The 15698-nt window shown below is 43.0% G+C and overlaps 1 protein-coding gene across 1 annotated transcript in view; it reads left to right on the forward strand.

Annotated features, from left to right (window-relative positions):
- Positions 1 to 15698, forward strand: part of LOC110379157 (protein purity of essence) — a 61353-nt gene that overhangs the window by 7007 nt on the left and 38648 nt on the right. Inside the window, exons 11-32 of the mRNA XM_064034897.1 lie at positions 515 to 674; positions 1060 to 1229; positions 1550 to 1715; positions 2256 to 2434; positions 2828 to 2984; positions 4039 to 4142; positions 4229 to 4372; positions 4642 to 4854; positions 5222 to 5409; positions 6551 to 6731; positions 7156 to 7261; positions 7484 to 7637; positions 8273 to 8507; positions 8771 to 8989; positions 9305 to 9475; positions 9802 to 9947; positions 10339 to 10475; positions 10775 to 10994; positions 11089 to 11141; positions 11325 to 11478; positions 14116 to 14280; positions 15371 to 15519. Coding sequence (XP_063890967.1) covers positions 515 to 674; positions 1060 to 1229; positions 1550 to 1715; positions 2256 to 2434; positions 2828 to 2984; positions 4039 to 4142; positions 4229 to 4372; positions 4642 to 4854; positions 5222 to 5409; positions 6551 to 6731; positions 7156 to 7261; positions 7484 to 7637; positions 8273 to 8507; positions 8771 to 8989; positions 9305 to 9475; positions 9802 to 9947; positions 10339 to 10475; positions 10775 to 10994; positions 11089 to 11141; positions 11325 to 11478; positions 14116 to 14280; positions 15371 to 15519 — 3571 coding nt within the window. The remainder of the gene's footprint in view (positions 1 to 514; positions 675 to 1059; positions 1230 to 1549; positions 1716 to 2255; positions 2435 to 2827; positions 2985 to 4038; positions 4143 to 4228; positions 4373 to 4641; positions 4855 to 5221; positions 5410 to 6550; positions 6732 to 7155; positions 7262 to 7483; positions 7638 to 8272; positions 8508 to 8770; positions 8990 to 9304; positions 9476 to 9801; positions 9948 to 10338; positions 10476 to 10774; positions 10995 to 11088; positions 11142 to 11324; positions 11479 to 14115; positions 14281 to 15370; positions 15520 to 15698) is intronic.

A 15698-nucleotide genomic window follows, 5' to 3' on the forward strand; every position in this document is an offset into this window, starting at 1 on the left:
ACCTGTATTAAAATTTAAAAAGACGTTAAAAAATATTCTGATTGAAAAATGTTACTATGCAATTGACGACTTCCTGAATGATAAATCATTGACTAATTAACGTTACCTATATTTTGACATTTAATTCCATTTTTATTATTATTTCTGCAGTATGTTGTCAATTATTTATCACTATATTAATTTTTATTATTACTTTATTCGAATGATATGTTTCAATTTTTTTTCTATTAATTCTGAAACTGTTTTATATAATTTGCATGCCCATGTGACGGTAGAATATGGAGAACTTTTACTTTTATAACCTAACACCTGTACCTGTACCCATGTTTGCAAATAATAAATGACTTTGACTTTGACTTTGATTAGAAAATGTACGGCGTTTATACTAATTTCAGATCAATTTATATAAAAATATTTTTCAAAATTCCCTTATTTACTTCTTTGTATGTTTCACAATTTTTTTCCTACATTTTAATCAGATTTCCGACCATATTAATTTTGAATCTCTCCACAGCTTCTAGTGGCGTTAGGCGTAGTGTGCTACCGTAAGGCGACGAACTTGAAGCGCGCGGTAGTACAGAAGCAGCACCAGGACGCCGACCCCGACCGCTCCGACTCCACCGTCTACTTCCAGGACATGATACTGTGCTCCGAGGACTCGGAGACTGATGATGGTACTGTACCTACTAGTAGTCCTGCACATTTGCCACTCGCTGATATAAAAACGACTAAGTTTGGCATTGGTTGTCAGACTTTCTAACTACCAGTAACAACTCTCATAATAGATGTGCAATTTATTGATAAACGCTTGTAGCACCAGACAACAGCGGTCTTTTACGAGCTTCTTACAACAACCATACCACTTTACATATAAATATTTCTACAACAAATAACATGATACCTTTGTCCAGTAGACAGCGAACCACTCTTCGGCTTATGGTTCGAGTCGACGCTTGTGGCACCTGATGCTACAGACAACAGTTGTCTAGCATGAGAGTCATATAACAACTTTACATATTATATTTCCACAACAAATAACATGATACCTTTGTCCAGTAGACAGCGAACCACTGTTCGGCTTATGGTTCGAGTCAACGCTTGTGGCACCTGATGCTACAGACAACAGTGGTCTAGTACGAGCGTCGGGCAACAACGACAATAATGATAACGCTGATGCACCACAGCGACCGCATCAGGCTATAGTGCCGGATAAAGCTGAGCCTTATTCTGTGAGTATTTATTTATAAAAAGTTTATCAAATTGAATAGTATTGGAATATTTAGTTAATAGTTTATGAATAATAATCCAGTATGGATACCTTAGACGACATACATATGTATGTGTAATCACGAAAACAAGACTTAGAGGGAACGGGGTAATAGCATCAAGAGCGCTCTGCGTCATGCGCTATGCTAGCGTTATGGCCAATAATTCCGATAAAACTGAATGAAAATCCTCAGCAGCAAAGTCACGTCAAGATTGTTGTGACATCATTTACTTACCGCCCCCATTCACCAATCTGTATTTAACATGCCTACTTTTGTTCCAGTACATAACACTAGCAACGGAAGTATTCACCTTGCTAACTGAGGAGATCATAAGCGAGGGTTCAGAGCGTCTCGGCCAGCACTCGCTGCAGCTACACGATGCTCATCAGGCGCTGCTGGCGGCGCTAGCCAAGGATCTGGATAGAGAGACTGCCAGGACTGACACTGGTAGGTTACCTTACTAACTGAGGAGATGGAGATCATCAGCGAGGGTTCAGAGCGTCTCGGCCAGCACTCGCTGCAGCTACACGATGCTCATCAGGCGCTGCTGGCGGCGCTAGCCAAGGATCTGGATAGAGAGACTGCCAGGACTGACACTGGTATTTGATTTAGTGTTGTAAATAGACGAATTTGTAGAAATTACTATATCGGCTTTCATATTTCCGATTTTGATGACTCTTTAGAATTTTTTTGCCATTTTATTTTGTGAATAGAACTCTTACTATTATATTTATTAATCTATTTGGATGTTCAAATGCAATTTTTGTATTTTGAATTTTTATAAGTTTTGATACAGTATGATTTTCTATCTTATTCCAATAAAGGATCATGTTAAAAAGATAAAACGGCGTAATTTTTTGCAATTTTAAATGCAAATGCAAAACTTAATAAAAGTCCTAAATGAATTCATTTCCAAATATTATTATTAATGCCAATTTGTGTAAATATCCTGGTATTCCTTTACTCAAGTATCAAATCCTCCCTCAGGTACAATCTCAGCATGCTTCGGAGCCCGCCTCGGTGCACTATACGCGGCGTTCAGTTCGGCGCTAGTGCGCTACTTACACAACCTGAGCGGCGCCCCCGCATTCGCGTCGCTGCAGCCCGCTTTACATCAGCAGCTGATATCCGCCGGCTCTGAGAGGACTAATATGACGCCTTTGCAGGTTTGTGGGATGTTAAACTGTGACTTAAACTTTACTTTGTTGTGTACTACATGAATGAAAAGGGAGCGTTAGTATGACGACTGACAGAGAGGAGTGGAAGCTGCAAACGTATTGCGCCGAACCCAAATAAATTGCGAAAAGGGCAGGAAGAAAAAGCAATTAGGTAGTTCCATGAAAATTTTTAATAATGATACAATTTTATTAATAAAAGACTAGGTACAGACCTTTTACTTGGCCCTTATGTCCTGTGATCAATAAGTGGCAATCATACATATTTGCAGTTTAAATTGTTGACATACAATGTCTATTCGGCTCAAACTAATATCTAATAACACGTGACTTACCAAAAAACCAGTGAAATCAATATTAAATATTGCAAAATTTTCATAACAGGTGGGACCCCGAGTAGTAAAACTCCTCGGTGGTATGGTCCTCAGCAAGCAGGCAGCTGAACGCGAAAACAGCATCCTAGCTATGTGGCATAAGATTGTGAACACCCTGCAAGAATGCGCTCTACAAGCCCAGCCTTCTCAAGATCATGATTATGAAGGTATGTTCTTGATGTAACTTATTCGATGACGTTTTTTATTGGTGTGTAGAATATTGAAATAAATGTTTGTAGAAAGTCTTAAGCCCAGGCTCCACCTAATAAGTTTTTAGACAACCATGGGCGGATATAAGGTGTTGGTTGTTAAAGAATTTCGCTCCGCTTATTGGTGGAGTCTGGGCCTTCTCTGGTAGTTGTACCATGTCATAACTCCGGACTACACTACTCACAGTCCAGTAGTATTATGTTGAAGTTTTCTTTTTTAATTTTTCTGTGGACACAAATTATGTCTAGATGTGCGTCCTAAATCCCGTAAAAATTACTGAGAAAAAATCGCTTTTTAAAGTGAGACGACGCGACACAGTGACCATATCATAGAATATGTTGGGATAGAGGACATATTTTGATGTTTTTGTTGTTTAGCTGTAGATTTGCATTTGTGTGAGTGCACATTAATAGTCTTAAACCTATCTATCATGTGACGTTGCGCGTCCTTTTCATTTAAATCGCGACTTGCAATATGATGTAATAGTAACAAGAAGTTGGACGGACTTGTTCTTGGAAACTCGCATAAAAGTAAAATACATCACTTTATTCAGACAGCATTTTCCATGACTGTATATTTTTTAATCTTTGTGTAGAATTCTTCTATGCCAGAAATTTTACTGATATGGCAATACATGCATATTCTATCATTTCGCTACAGCTCCGAGCGGCTTTCGGTGCCTAGCAATAAAACATTTATGTTTAGACATTAACTTTTGAATGCTTTTTTTAATGTTGGCTATCCGGTTATCTGCAGGCTTTGCTAATATAGGTATGCTAACCATTTCATTATATTTTAAAAGTAACACACAAGGGTGAGTTGCACCAATTAACTATAATGATAACCAAACCACAACTATTAATTAGCCAAATGGGGGATTTAACAACTGAAAACTGCTTTGGTTATTGTTATAGTTTAATGGTTTAACCCAAAATAAAGCTTTTATCATAACAAAACTAACGTTGAAAGACCAAGTTTCCTATAACAATTAAGGTAAAATGTTTGTTTCAGACTTGAATGTTGAGCATGCTCAACTCTTGGTTTATCTATTCCACTCACTGACGCTCATGCAGAAGAAGTCTGTTCTTCTTATGACGTCCAATGCCATCATAAAGGTATGATTATACTTTCATAAAGTAGGTATCAAGATTTTTGTGTCATTTCTCTTTGTGATATTACTACAGATAATTTGTATTTGTAGGTGGTGGAGACATTAGCCATCAGTGACAGGAAACGCGCGATGAATTTGGCGCCGCATCAGCTGATGTTGACTACAAGGTTGATGCTGCTGCTCGAGTACTTGATGAGGCATCTGTATGATGCTCCACAGACGTTGTTGCAACAGGTAAGTTTGTTGTAACCGTCCTGAGTAGTACTTAACAAAACATTTACGCCTATTCCCCAATATTCTTAAATTGCGAACAGCTGCTAGTGTTAACGCAACTTTTCTTCTTTATGTCTTTTGATACACTGTATTTCCTAGGCTTCTTCGCGGCAAAAACTATCACCTTGCGTATCACCTTAGTCTATTGCCCAAGAAACTTGATCAGCAAAATTCCATATATCTTCAATCTATGTCAACTGTACCATATAAAGTTCTATTTCTTTCCCCAGATCGAATGGAACTTAGTAATCGCGCCAGGCTTAGCCCAGCCCTCAACTGAAGCGAATGCCAACGGCAACAAAACGACCACCAACGGCCAGCCGAAGTCGCGCATCTACTGCGAAGTTCCGTATATTGAGCAGGCTTATAGAAGGCTGTCGCAGGATGAGAGCTCTATGAGACCTAAGTTCTATGCCTTGACTAGCGCTGATATTAATAATCAGGTAAGAATGAATGGTAGATTTGGTAGTGGTGTTCTAATGGAATGGTCATGTAATGTGTTATTTGTTTCTGAAAGTTTTAGACTGAAAAAATAACCTATAATCTTATTCAGTTTTCATCTACCGCTGGATAAGACTCCCAGCATGTTCATGTCTCCTGTTTTCCAAACTTTAAAATGATTCATTTGATTTCAATTGACTTGTCAACAAGTCTGAGCAAGAATATGAGAAAAACCTTCTTTTGATATTAATCATCAATCGTATTACTATTACTTATTTTCAAAATCAGGCTACACAACAACCTAATTTGTTGGTTGTGTCTTCAATAAATTAAATATGACTGACAAATAATTATGTTTATTTTACCCAGGAAAATCCAAAATTCGATGGTCTAGCCTGTAACTTCGTGCTTGGAACACCACATAAGCTGAAGTACCCACTACTGCTCGATGCATTGTTAGCGTTGCTCAACTCTGCGTGTATATGTGATAACTCGCAGTACCACGGGTCGCCGGCTGCGTTGGCAGCTGCTCATTATTGCTACCAGACTGCTTGGAGGTGAGTCATAGATAATGTTAATATAGGTATAGTTAAATAGGTTGTATTGTAAAGATATAGTACTTAACATGGTGCTCGGAACGCCACATAAGCTGAAGTACCCGCTACTGCTGGATGCATTGTTAGCGTTGCTCAACTCTGCGTGTATATGCGATAACTCACAGTACCACGGGTCACCGGCTGCGTTGGCGGCTGCTCATTATTGCTACCAGACTGCTTGGAGGTGAGTGATAGATAATGTAAATATAGCTATAGGTAAGTTGTATAGTAAAGAAATAGGTAAGTAACTTTGTGGTCGGAACACCACACAAGCTGAAGTACCCACTACTGCTCGATGCATTGCTAGCATTGCTCAACTCTGCGTGTATATGCGATAACTCGCAGTACCACGGGTCACCGGCTGCGTTAGCGGCCGCACATTATTGCTATCAGACTGCTTGGAGGTGAGTCATAAAATAAATAAATATATTTGTATAGTGTAGCCTAAAGAAATTAGTATATTGATTACTAGCTGTTGCCCGCGACTTCGTTTGCATGGGCAATTTCGTTTATTTAATCGTTCATTGCTCAACCCCCGTAGGTGATAGCGTGATAATATATAGCCTATGTGTTGAACCAGCCCCCAGGTAATAGTCATGCAAAATTTGATTTGAATCCATACAGTACTTTTTGAGTTTATCCGGGACAAACATACAGACATACAGACAAAAATTCTAAAAACTACATATTTGGGTTCAGAATCGATTATGGATCACCCCCCAAGTATTCTTTTAAAAAAATATTCTATGTACAGTTTTGACTTTCCTATCATTTTATTACATGTATAGATTCAGGTTCTCAAAAGGCCGAATAACGAACACTATACAATATGTTTTTAACGTTACCAATGAATTATCATCATCATCTGTTCACAAATGTTTTAGCTTTGAGTAGGTAAAGATCAATAAATAAATCGATAAAGAATGGTAAATAAATTCTTCGTTATCATACTTTGATCATAAGCAGCCATTGTCCTTTTATTTCATGTGTAAGCTGTATAATTGCCAAGTTTCATTAAATCCATTTGATTTTGTGTGAAAGAGTACAAACGTCCACACATAAAGCTTTATTATGTATATTTTATTTATACATCTTTTCTCAGGCTAGTAATAAGCATGCCCCCCGCCACCCCGCACATGGATAAACTCCAAGCGGGCACCGCAGCCGACTTGCCGTCGCCGCTGCCGCTGCATGCAGTCGTGTGGGCCCCGCGCGCTGACAACAAGAAAGTTTTCAACCCCTGGCTTAAGGATGCGCTGGTTAAACAGGGGATGTATACTCAGGTAATCATCATTTATTTATTCAGAAACAATTTCCATTGTGTAGAATTACATAATATTTAATCTTCATCTATACTACTATAACAAAGAGCAAACATTTTTTGGTTGGCTTGGTTATACCTCAATGGTTCCGAAACTACAGTAACGATTTGAAGAAATACACATGTTACTGTTGGTTAGCTGCACATCTCCGGGTGACGGGGCAATATTATATCTTAGTACGGAAAGTAGTTTCCACAGGACCCGGGACTGTGAGAAAAAAAATAAAGATACAAGCTAAACAAACAAATGACAGTCTCCCCTAGCAGGGAAGATATCGAAATAGGTTGAATGAAAAAAAAATAAGCAATTGATTATATTATTCAGTGTTTTGTTCACACTTTTAAATGACTGTCAAAACACTAATTACTATTTGATTTTTTCACAGTATGCTGAAAATCTTCTCGCTGGCGTAAGCGCATCGTGCGATAACATCAAATACACGGCGTGGTTGGCTTCTGAGACAATCAAACATTTGAAACAAAATGTAACTGGTAAGTCAACAGATACCAAAAATATTGATTAACGGCCGTTTCTGATATTCTATTTATCTATTGATTCGCTAACTAGAGATAGGAATTTGACATTACTTGTATGGGGCTTGTGTCAAAATTCTATCTGTAAATAAATGGACGTAAAAGGTCTTATACTTTAGGATTACATTATTTGAGTCATTTTTATAAATTGCTTGGTACTAAATACTTTCTTTTTTGCAGCAAATGGCTTGCCATCGCTCCTAGACGTGATTTCCTGCGATTCGGCATTAGTCAGGTTTAAAGTGTGCCTAGCTGATTCTGCTACTCCATCGGAGGCGCATCAGTTCATGCCTGATCTATTGGACTTGCTGGAAACTATACTTGATTGTTGCCGGTAATTTACTTTATGATTTATCTATACATATAATAAAATGATAGGAAAGTCAAAACTGTACATTGAATATTTTTTTTAAAGAATACTTGTGGGGTGATCCATAATCGATTCTGAACCCAAATATGTAGTTTTTAGATTTTTTGTCTGTATGTTTGTCCCGGATAAACTCAAAAAGTACTGTATGGATTTAAATCAAATTTTGCATGACTATTACCTGGGGGCTGGTTCAACACATAGGCTATATATTATCACGCTATCGCCTACGGGGGTTGAGCAATGAATGATGAAATAAACGAAATTGGAAATTCTTTATTGCTCACGCAGACGAAGTCGCGGGCAACAGCTAGTAAGAAATAAAATTGCCCATCTGTATGTACAAGTCATATTTCTAGATATTGGTACATATGAAACTCAGTTTTTTGACCACAATAATGAATAGTAGCGCCTACCTTATTTCCCCTTGGTTAATGCCATTAACATTGAAAAATCCAAACCCGTTGACTTTCTGCCAAATTGTCCCAAAAACAACGTGAAAGCATCATAACTTTTTAGGTAATAAAAATACTTACTTATTTGTCTATTATATACTTTTGTACTTTTTTACCATAACCTAAAATCACCTATTCTTTTCCCAGTCTCAGCGCAGGCCTTGAACTCGAAGGCCTAATGGAGAGTTCAAACAACCCATCCGAAGCCGCAGTAAGCAAGGCTCGTCTACAAGTGTGCGGTACTTCCGGGCCTGTAGGTAATGCAGCCGGTAGCACTCCGCCCCCGGCGCTAGGAGCCTGGTTAAGGGCCCATCTGCCTTCAAATGCTGCTGCTGCGCTTGATAGGCTGAGTTCGCCGCCTCCGTTGGCTTGTATTAACTTGGTAAGTTTTGAAGATGATTTAAATTATTCATACAAATTGTAGATTAAAAAACTTTTAAAAGTAATTATTTTGCATTAAGGGTAAGATGTTATTGCGTTTATTGCGAGTTAGAAAAATATTTATTTTTTAGTGGTTTTCGATTTTCTGTTACCAAGTTTAGCTTAGCGCAATGTTGCGCAAACGTTGGGATTTAGCGCAGTCTGCGCTTATAAGTTTGCGCAAAAGACAACAATGTCATTACTTTATTATCTTCCTCTTTGCAGGCATTCTACGCAGCACACATAATACCATCAGAAAGCGCAGTTCTAAACCTAGTTTCGTCCCACTGCGAACTCATAACTGCCAACACCAAGTACTCTCTCGGACCGTCTCTGATGATGCTCGCGTATTCCGCAGCGAAACTTCTAGAAGTCGGCGCCAGTAAACTCGCTGATAACCCTGAGTTGATGAAGAAGACTTTTGATCTGGTTATACCGGCTTTGGTAAGTGTATTATGTACTGAGTTTAAAGATAAATAAATTCTTGATGAAGTGCTGTTTGATTTTCAATTGATGATGATGGATATAGTGGATGGATTCGACCAAATAAACGATGGATGGATTGTGTGAAAGTCGACATGGCTAGAAAGGACGTTACTGTGAGATATGGGCAGGAGGATGATGATGATGACGATGGACGTTTTACTTTTATTACTACTAGAAGTTACAGTATAATATTGTGTGTGATTTTAACAATTTTTCCTTAGCCTTGTACAATTTTAGATAGTAAAGCATTCTGTATTTTTTTTGTTTCAATAGACTGATGGCCGTCTCGAATTCATGTCGGAGCCGCTAGCGGCTACACTGAACACTCTTGTACCACAAGTGCAAAAAGCCGAACAGTTGATACACGAACACATACTCAAGACTACGTACGGTGTGCTCGTTGAACATCTGCAGCCCTCTACTGAGAAGACCTTGAGGCATATGGTGAGGAATAGTTATTAATTTGTTGAATGCTATAATAATATTGTTCATTGGTTATTTACTTTACGGAGAGCCTGAGTTAATAGGGTACGAATTTAATGGAGGATCTAGCGTAGTGGGCACTATGGACATGCCTACAGCTTAAATTTACTTGTGAATTTCTTATTTTGATTTACTCTTCTATGTACTCCCTGAAGTACTAACCTTATATATTCCTTATGTAGCCTCCTATGTCTATCTACTATCTCCCTATTTACTTTGCTTCTAAACACGCATGAAGATAGGTAAGCACCAGCAGATCTTTGAATGTCATGAATTTTATTGTTCAGGTAAAATATTGGGAAAAGATATTGGACCGTCCCGCAGGGAGGTTGGCTTATGAAAAAGTATTTGCTGAAAATTCTGGATACTCTCTCGGAAAGATCCTCCTGTCAGCACCTAATGCAAGGAATCCTTATGCTGAAAGGGTTATCAAGTAAGTAAATGATAATCTATAATATAAAAATGAATCGCAAAATGTGTTGGTAAGCCCATAACTCAAAAAAAAATAGGGTAAATTAGAGAAGTCAGTTGACGGGAGCGAAGCCGCGGGCAAAAGCTAGTGTTAAATAAAAACATTTGACTTTGAGTAAGTTACAGTTTAACCCACTGTATGTCAAAGTGCAGATATACGCGAGACACAATTGATTTTCTATTGTTTTATCATAAGACGTACAATAGGTTAATTCGATAATTGGAATCGGTTCCTAAAGTACCTACTCATTACTCAGAGTATGTGATACACAAAATACCCGTTGCTCAATTTATCTCTTATTGGAAATATATTTTCCGAAGTACCAAACTTATTTTATTCCCTATTTCTCTAGGTTATTCATCAAGATATTCACCGGCTGCGAGAACGAACTGAACGGCAACTTGTGCGTGTCAGTTTGCAAGTTTATCGGAGTTGCTGATCAACAGAGACTTTCAACTCTACTGGCACACATCTGCTTAGGTGCTCCTGGTAATTAGTATACGCTTTGTTTTTTTATTATTTTGCCTTTATTTCTTTCTATTACCAAAAAATGGTAAGAAAACTTCGTTTGCAGTATTTTCAGTTGCGTTTATTTTTCGGTTTTGCGTAGTTTTATAGCACTATTTATGTGGCTAGACGTTATTTATGATTTACAACTTTTCGTGATGTAGTTAAAACATGTTTGACTGTGTTTAAATTATTTTGCATATGACACTAATTCTCAGTAAACAGTATGATGATACTAAACACACCTTTGAAGATATTCTCAACTTAAAATTATTCCATAGCAACATCAACAAATGGCACCACGGGTACAGCAAACGGAACTCCAACGGAAACTGAACTACCGACGCCTACATCATCAGCTCCGGAAGCGAGTGGTAACCCCGCCTCCTTGGCTTTGCGCAACGCTTTGCGCAGTGTGTTCCGCAGCGAGAGCGACGCTGCGCAACGAAATGATTCTAATGCGCAAAGGAATGATTCGGATTTACCTGTGTTTGATGCGCCGTAAGTTTTTTTTTTCTAGCTTGTGCTGATATTGTAATGCAAAGTTAAGCTTTTTTGGTTTTATAGTCAGTTAATATCTTTGTTTTTGTTACAGTTCTCCAGCCCCAAGAGCGCAGTCTGATACTGCGCAACAATCTGCTAACTCAGGTAAGCTGATGCTTCCTTCGCTGAAAATGTTTTAAATAACAATCTTATTTCAAGTGTCTTAAAGTCCAATTTTGATAACCATGGTGTTGATGTGGGTCATCTATAAAAGTCCGTTTTTCTTAACTGTCTATTTTTTTTCTTTCTTTCCTTTTTCATGTATTATGTTTTCATTTTCCCACACAGAAAGCTGCAGCTGGTCGGACGGCAGTAAGGACAGTGGTGGCGCCGCCACAACGGCAGCGGCCACTGCGGAACCAACTCCTGCGCCTCTCGCCGACGCCGCCAATGATAATGCCGCGCTACTGTCGGCGCTGTGCAAGCATGTTGTGCAGCATTGGTGAGTAACTTGTATACAGACAGCTGCAGCTGGTCGGACGGCAGTAAGGACAGTGGTGGCGCCGCCACAACGGCAGCGGCCACTGCGGAACCAACTCCTGCGCCTCTCGCCGACGCCGCCAATGATAATGCCGCGCTACTGTCGGCGCTGTGCAAGCATGTTGTGCAGCATTGGTGAGTAACTTGTATACAGCAAGCTGCAGCTGGTCGGACGGCAGTAAGGACAGTGGCCACTGCGGAACCAACTCCTGCGCCTCTCGCCGACGCCGCCAATGATAATGCCGCGCTACTGTCGGCGCTGTGCAAGCATGTTGTGCAGCACTGGTGAGTAACTTGTATACAGACAGCTGCAGCTGGTCGGACGGCAGTAAGGACAGTGGCCACTGCGGAACCAACTCCTGCGCCTCTCGCCGACGCTGCCAATGATAATGCCGCGCTACTGTCGGCGCTGTGCAAGCATGTTGTACAACACTGGTGAGTAACTTTACACAGAAAGCTGCAGCTGGTCGGACGGCAGTAAGGACAGCGGCCACTGCGGAACCAACTCCTGCGCCTCTCGCCGACGCCGCCAATGATAATGCCGCGCTACTGTCGGCGCTGTGCAAGCATGTTGTGCAGCACTGGTGAGTAACTTGTATACAGACAGCTGCAGCTGGTCGGACGGCAGTAAGGACAGTGGCCACTGCGGAACCAACTCCTGCGCCTCTCGCCGACGCCGCCAATGATAATGCCGCGCTACTGTCGGCGCTGTGCAAGCATGTTGTGCAGCACTGGTGAGTAACTTGTATACAGACAGCTGCAGCTGGTCGGACGGCAGTAAGGACAGTAGCCACTGCGGAGCCAACTCCTGCGCCTCTCGCCGACGCCGCCAATGATAATGCCGCGCTACTGTCGGCGCTGTGCAAGCATGTTGTGCAGCACTGGTGAGTAACTTGTATACAGACAGCTGCAGCTGGTCGGACGGCAGTAAGGACAGTAGCCACTGCGGAGCCAACTCCTGCGCCTCTCGCCGACGCCGCCAATGATAATGCCGCGTTACTGTCGGCGCTGTGCAAGCATGTTGTGCAGCACTGGTGAGTAACTTGTATACAGACAGCTGCAGCTGGTCGGACGGCAGTAAGGACAGTAGCCACTGCGGAGCCAACTCCTGCGCCTCTCGCCGACGCCGCCAATGATAATGCCGCGCTACTGTCGGCGCTGTGCAAGCATGTTGTGCAGCACTGGTGAGTAACTTGTATACAGACAGCTGCAGCTGGTCGGACGGCAGTAAGGACAGTAGCCACTGCGGAGCCAACTCCTGCGCCTCTCGCCGACGCCGCCAATGATAATGCCGCGCTACTGTCGGCGCTGGGCAAGCATGTTGTGCAGCACTGGTGAGTAACTTGTATACAGACAGCTGCAGCTGGTCGGACGGCAGTAAGGACAGTAGCCACTGCGGAGCCAACTCCTGCGCCTCTCGCCGACGCCGCCAATGATAATGCCGCGTTACTGTCGGCGCTGTGCAAGCATGTTGTGCAGCACTGGTGAGTAACTTGTATACAGACAGCTGCAGCTGGTCGGACGGCAGTAAGGACAGTAGCCACTGCGGAGCCAACTCCTGCGCCTCTCGCCGACGCCGCCAATGATAATGCCGCGCTACTGTCGGCGCTGGGCAAGCATGTTGTGCAGCACTGGTGAGTAACTTGTATACAGACAGCTGCAGCTGGTCGGACGGCAGTAAGGACAGTAGCCACTGCGGAGCCAACTCCTGCGCCTCTCGCCGACGCCGCCAATGATAATGCCGCGTTACTGTCGGCGCTGTGCAAGCATGTTGTGCAGCACTGGTGAGTAACTTGTATACAGACAGCTGCAGCTGGTCGGACGGCAGTAAGGACAGTAGCCACTGCGGAGCCAACTCCTGCGCCTCTCGCCGACGCCGCCAATGATAATGCCGCGCTACTGTCGGCGCTGTGCAAGCATGTTGTGCAGCACTGGTGAGTAACTTGTATACAGACAGCTGCAGCTGGTCGGACGGCAGTAAGGACAGTAGCCACTGCGGAGCCAACTCCTGCGCCTCTCGCCGACGCCGCCAATGATAATGCCGCGCTACTGTCGGCGCTGTGCAAGCATGTTGTGCAGCACTGGTGAGTAACTTGTATACAGACAGCTGCAGCTGGTCGGACGGCAGTAAGGACAGTAGCCACTGCGGAGCCAACTCCTGCGCCTCTCGCCGACGCCGCCAATGATAATGCCGCGTTACTGTCGGCGCTGTGCAAGCATGTTGTGCAGCACTGGTGAGTAACTTGTATACAGACAGCTGCAGCTGGTCGGACGGCAGTAAGGATGACATATTCCTCGGCCCAAACTTTCTCCTATCTCCTATATAAATAAAGTGTGAATAATAGAATTGTCATGTGACTGGTTTCTGTATAAATTATGGTTCTTCAAACGTTACAGACAGACATGTGTTGCTGGGGAGTTTGTTACGCTACTTCTTCTTCCCGGCAAAAACATAGAAAGTGATGAAGGGTGGGCGTTTTGGGGGCTGTCTTTTGTTTTTGACGTTCGAAATGTGCTGATTTGTCAGCCTAATTTAAATAAACGTTTTTGAGTTTAAGTTTGAAAATTGTCTCTAAACATATATTTTTCTTCTACACAGTGGCGATGAAGTAAGCGAGCGCATGTTAACGACTCTGATCGGTGTGTGCGGCGAGAGTGCATGCTCGCCGCTGCTGCTGCGCGAGATGTGTCGCCTGGCGGACGCGCATGCCGGCGGGGACCATCGCCAGCTGTTCCCGGCGGCTGTCGGCTGGCTGTCGGCTTGGTGAGTGAGTCTAAGTGTAATGGATGAAGTAAGCGAGCGCATGTTAACGACTCTGATCGGTGTGTGCGGCGAGAGTGCATGCTCGCCGCTGCTGCTGCGCGAGATGTGTCGCCTGGCGGACGCGCATGCCGGCGGGGACCATCGCCAGCTGTTCCCGGCGGCTGTCGGCTGGCTGTCGGCTTGGTGAGTGAGTCTAAGTGTAATGGATGAAGAAAGCGAGCGCATGTTAACGACTCTGATCGGTGTGTGCGGCGAGAGTGCATGCTCGCCGCTGCTGCTGCGCGAGATGTGTCGCCTGGCGGACGCGCATGCCGGCGGGGACCATCGCCAGCTGTTCCCGGCGGCTGTCGGCTGGCTGTCGGCTTGGTGAGTGAGTCTAAGTGTAATGGATGAAGTAAGCGAGCGCATGTTAACGACTCTGATCGGTGTGTGCGGCGAGTGCATGCTCGCCGCTGCTGCTGCGCGAGATGTGTCGCCTGGCGGACGCGCATGCCGGCGGGGACCATCGCCAGCTGTTCCCGGCGGCTGTCGGCTGGCTGTCGGCTTGGTGAGTGAGTCTAAGTGTAATGGATGAAGTAAGCGAGCGCATGTTAACGACTCTGATCGGTGTGTGCGGCGAGAGTGCATGCTCGCCGCTGCTGCTGCGCGAGATGTGTCGCCTGGCGGACGCGCATGCCGGCGGGGACCATCGCCAGCTGTTCCCGGCGGCTGTCGGCTGGCTGTCGGCTTGGTGAGTGAGTCTAAGTGTAATGGATGTTTACAGGTGAGGAAAAAACATCTGTGCTAAAATATAAGAGCTGATTCCCATCGACTCACCAAGAAAAATATTACAATAGGCGACGATGTATTTTTAACTTTATGAACCAAAGAACAACAACAAGGCGAGGCTACAATAATTGCAGCGTTCCATCGCAAGACAATAGACAATAGAGTGAGTGGCAAGTCCCTCATTAAGGGTAGTTGTTCTCTGGTGCACACAAAAAGTTCTCTTGACCTAATTTAACAAATAGATGTTTTTTCTACCTATTTTCTAAATAGGTACATGAGCATACTTTCAGCAAAATAAAATAATGTTGTTTTTCTATACCAGTGTGGAAAATTTAAGCAGTCAAGAAGTATTGGACAAGTTAGAGGAAGGTCAAGTGGACGGCACGTTGGCGCCTCAGATAGAGTCCGCTTGTGTGCTCCTGTCTTATCTCGCGGACGCTTTGCACGCCATCAATACTACGCAGCCTCATAGTAAGTACTGCTATATTTAAGTAGATGCTGTATTTGAAGAAAACTTACCCTTTATCGTGTGATTCGCAGCCATAACAACCATTAAAATCATTTATCTAATAACGCCTCTATCAAATGTTTCGTTAGGGTCCGCTGGAAAGTACTTCGCGCACCCGAATAAAAAATAATCTACAGTCTTT

This window comes from Helicoverpa armigera, chromosome 5 (assembly GCF_030705265.1).
Source record: "Helicoverpa armigera isolate CAAS_96S chromosome 5, ASM3070526v1, whole genome shotgun sequence".
Taxonomy (NCBI): domain Eukaryota; kingdom Metazoa; phylum Arthropoda; class Insecta; order Lepidoptera; family Noctuidae; genus Helicoverpa; species Helicoverpa armigera.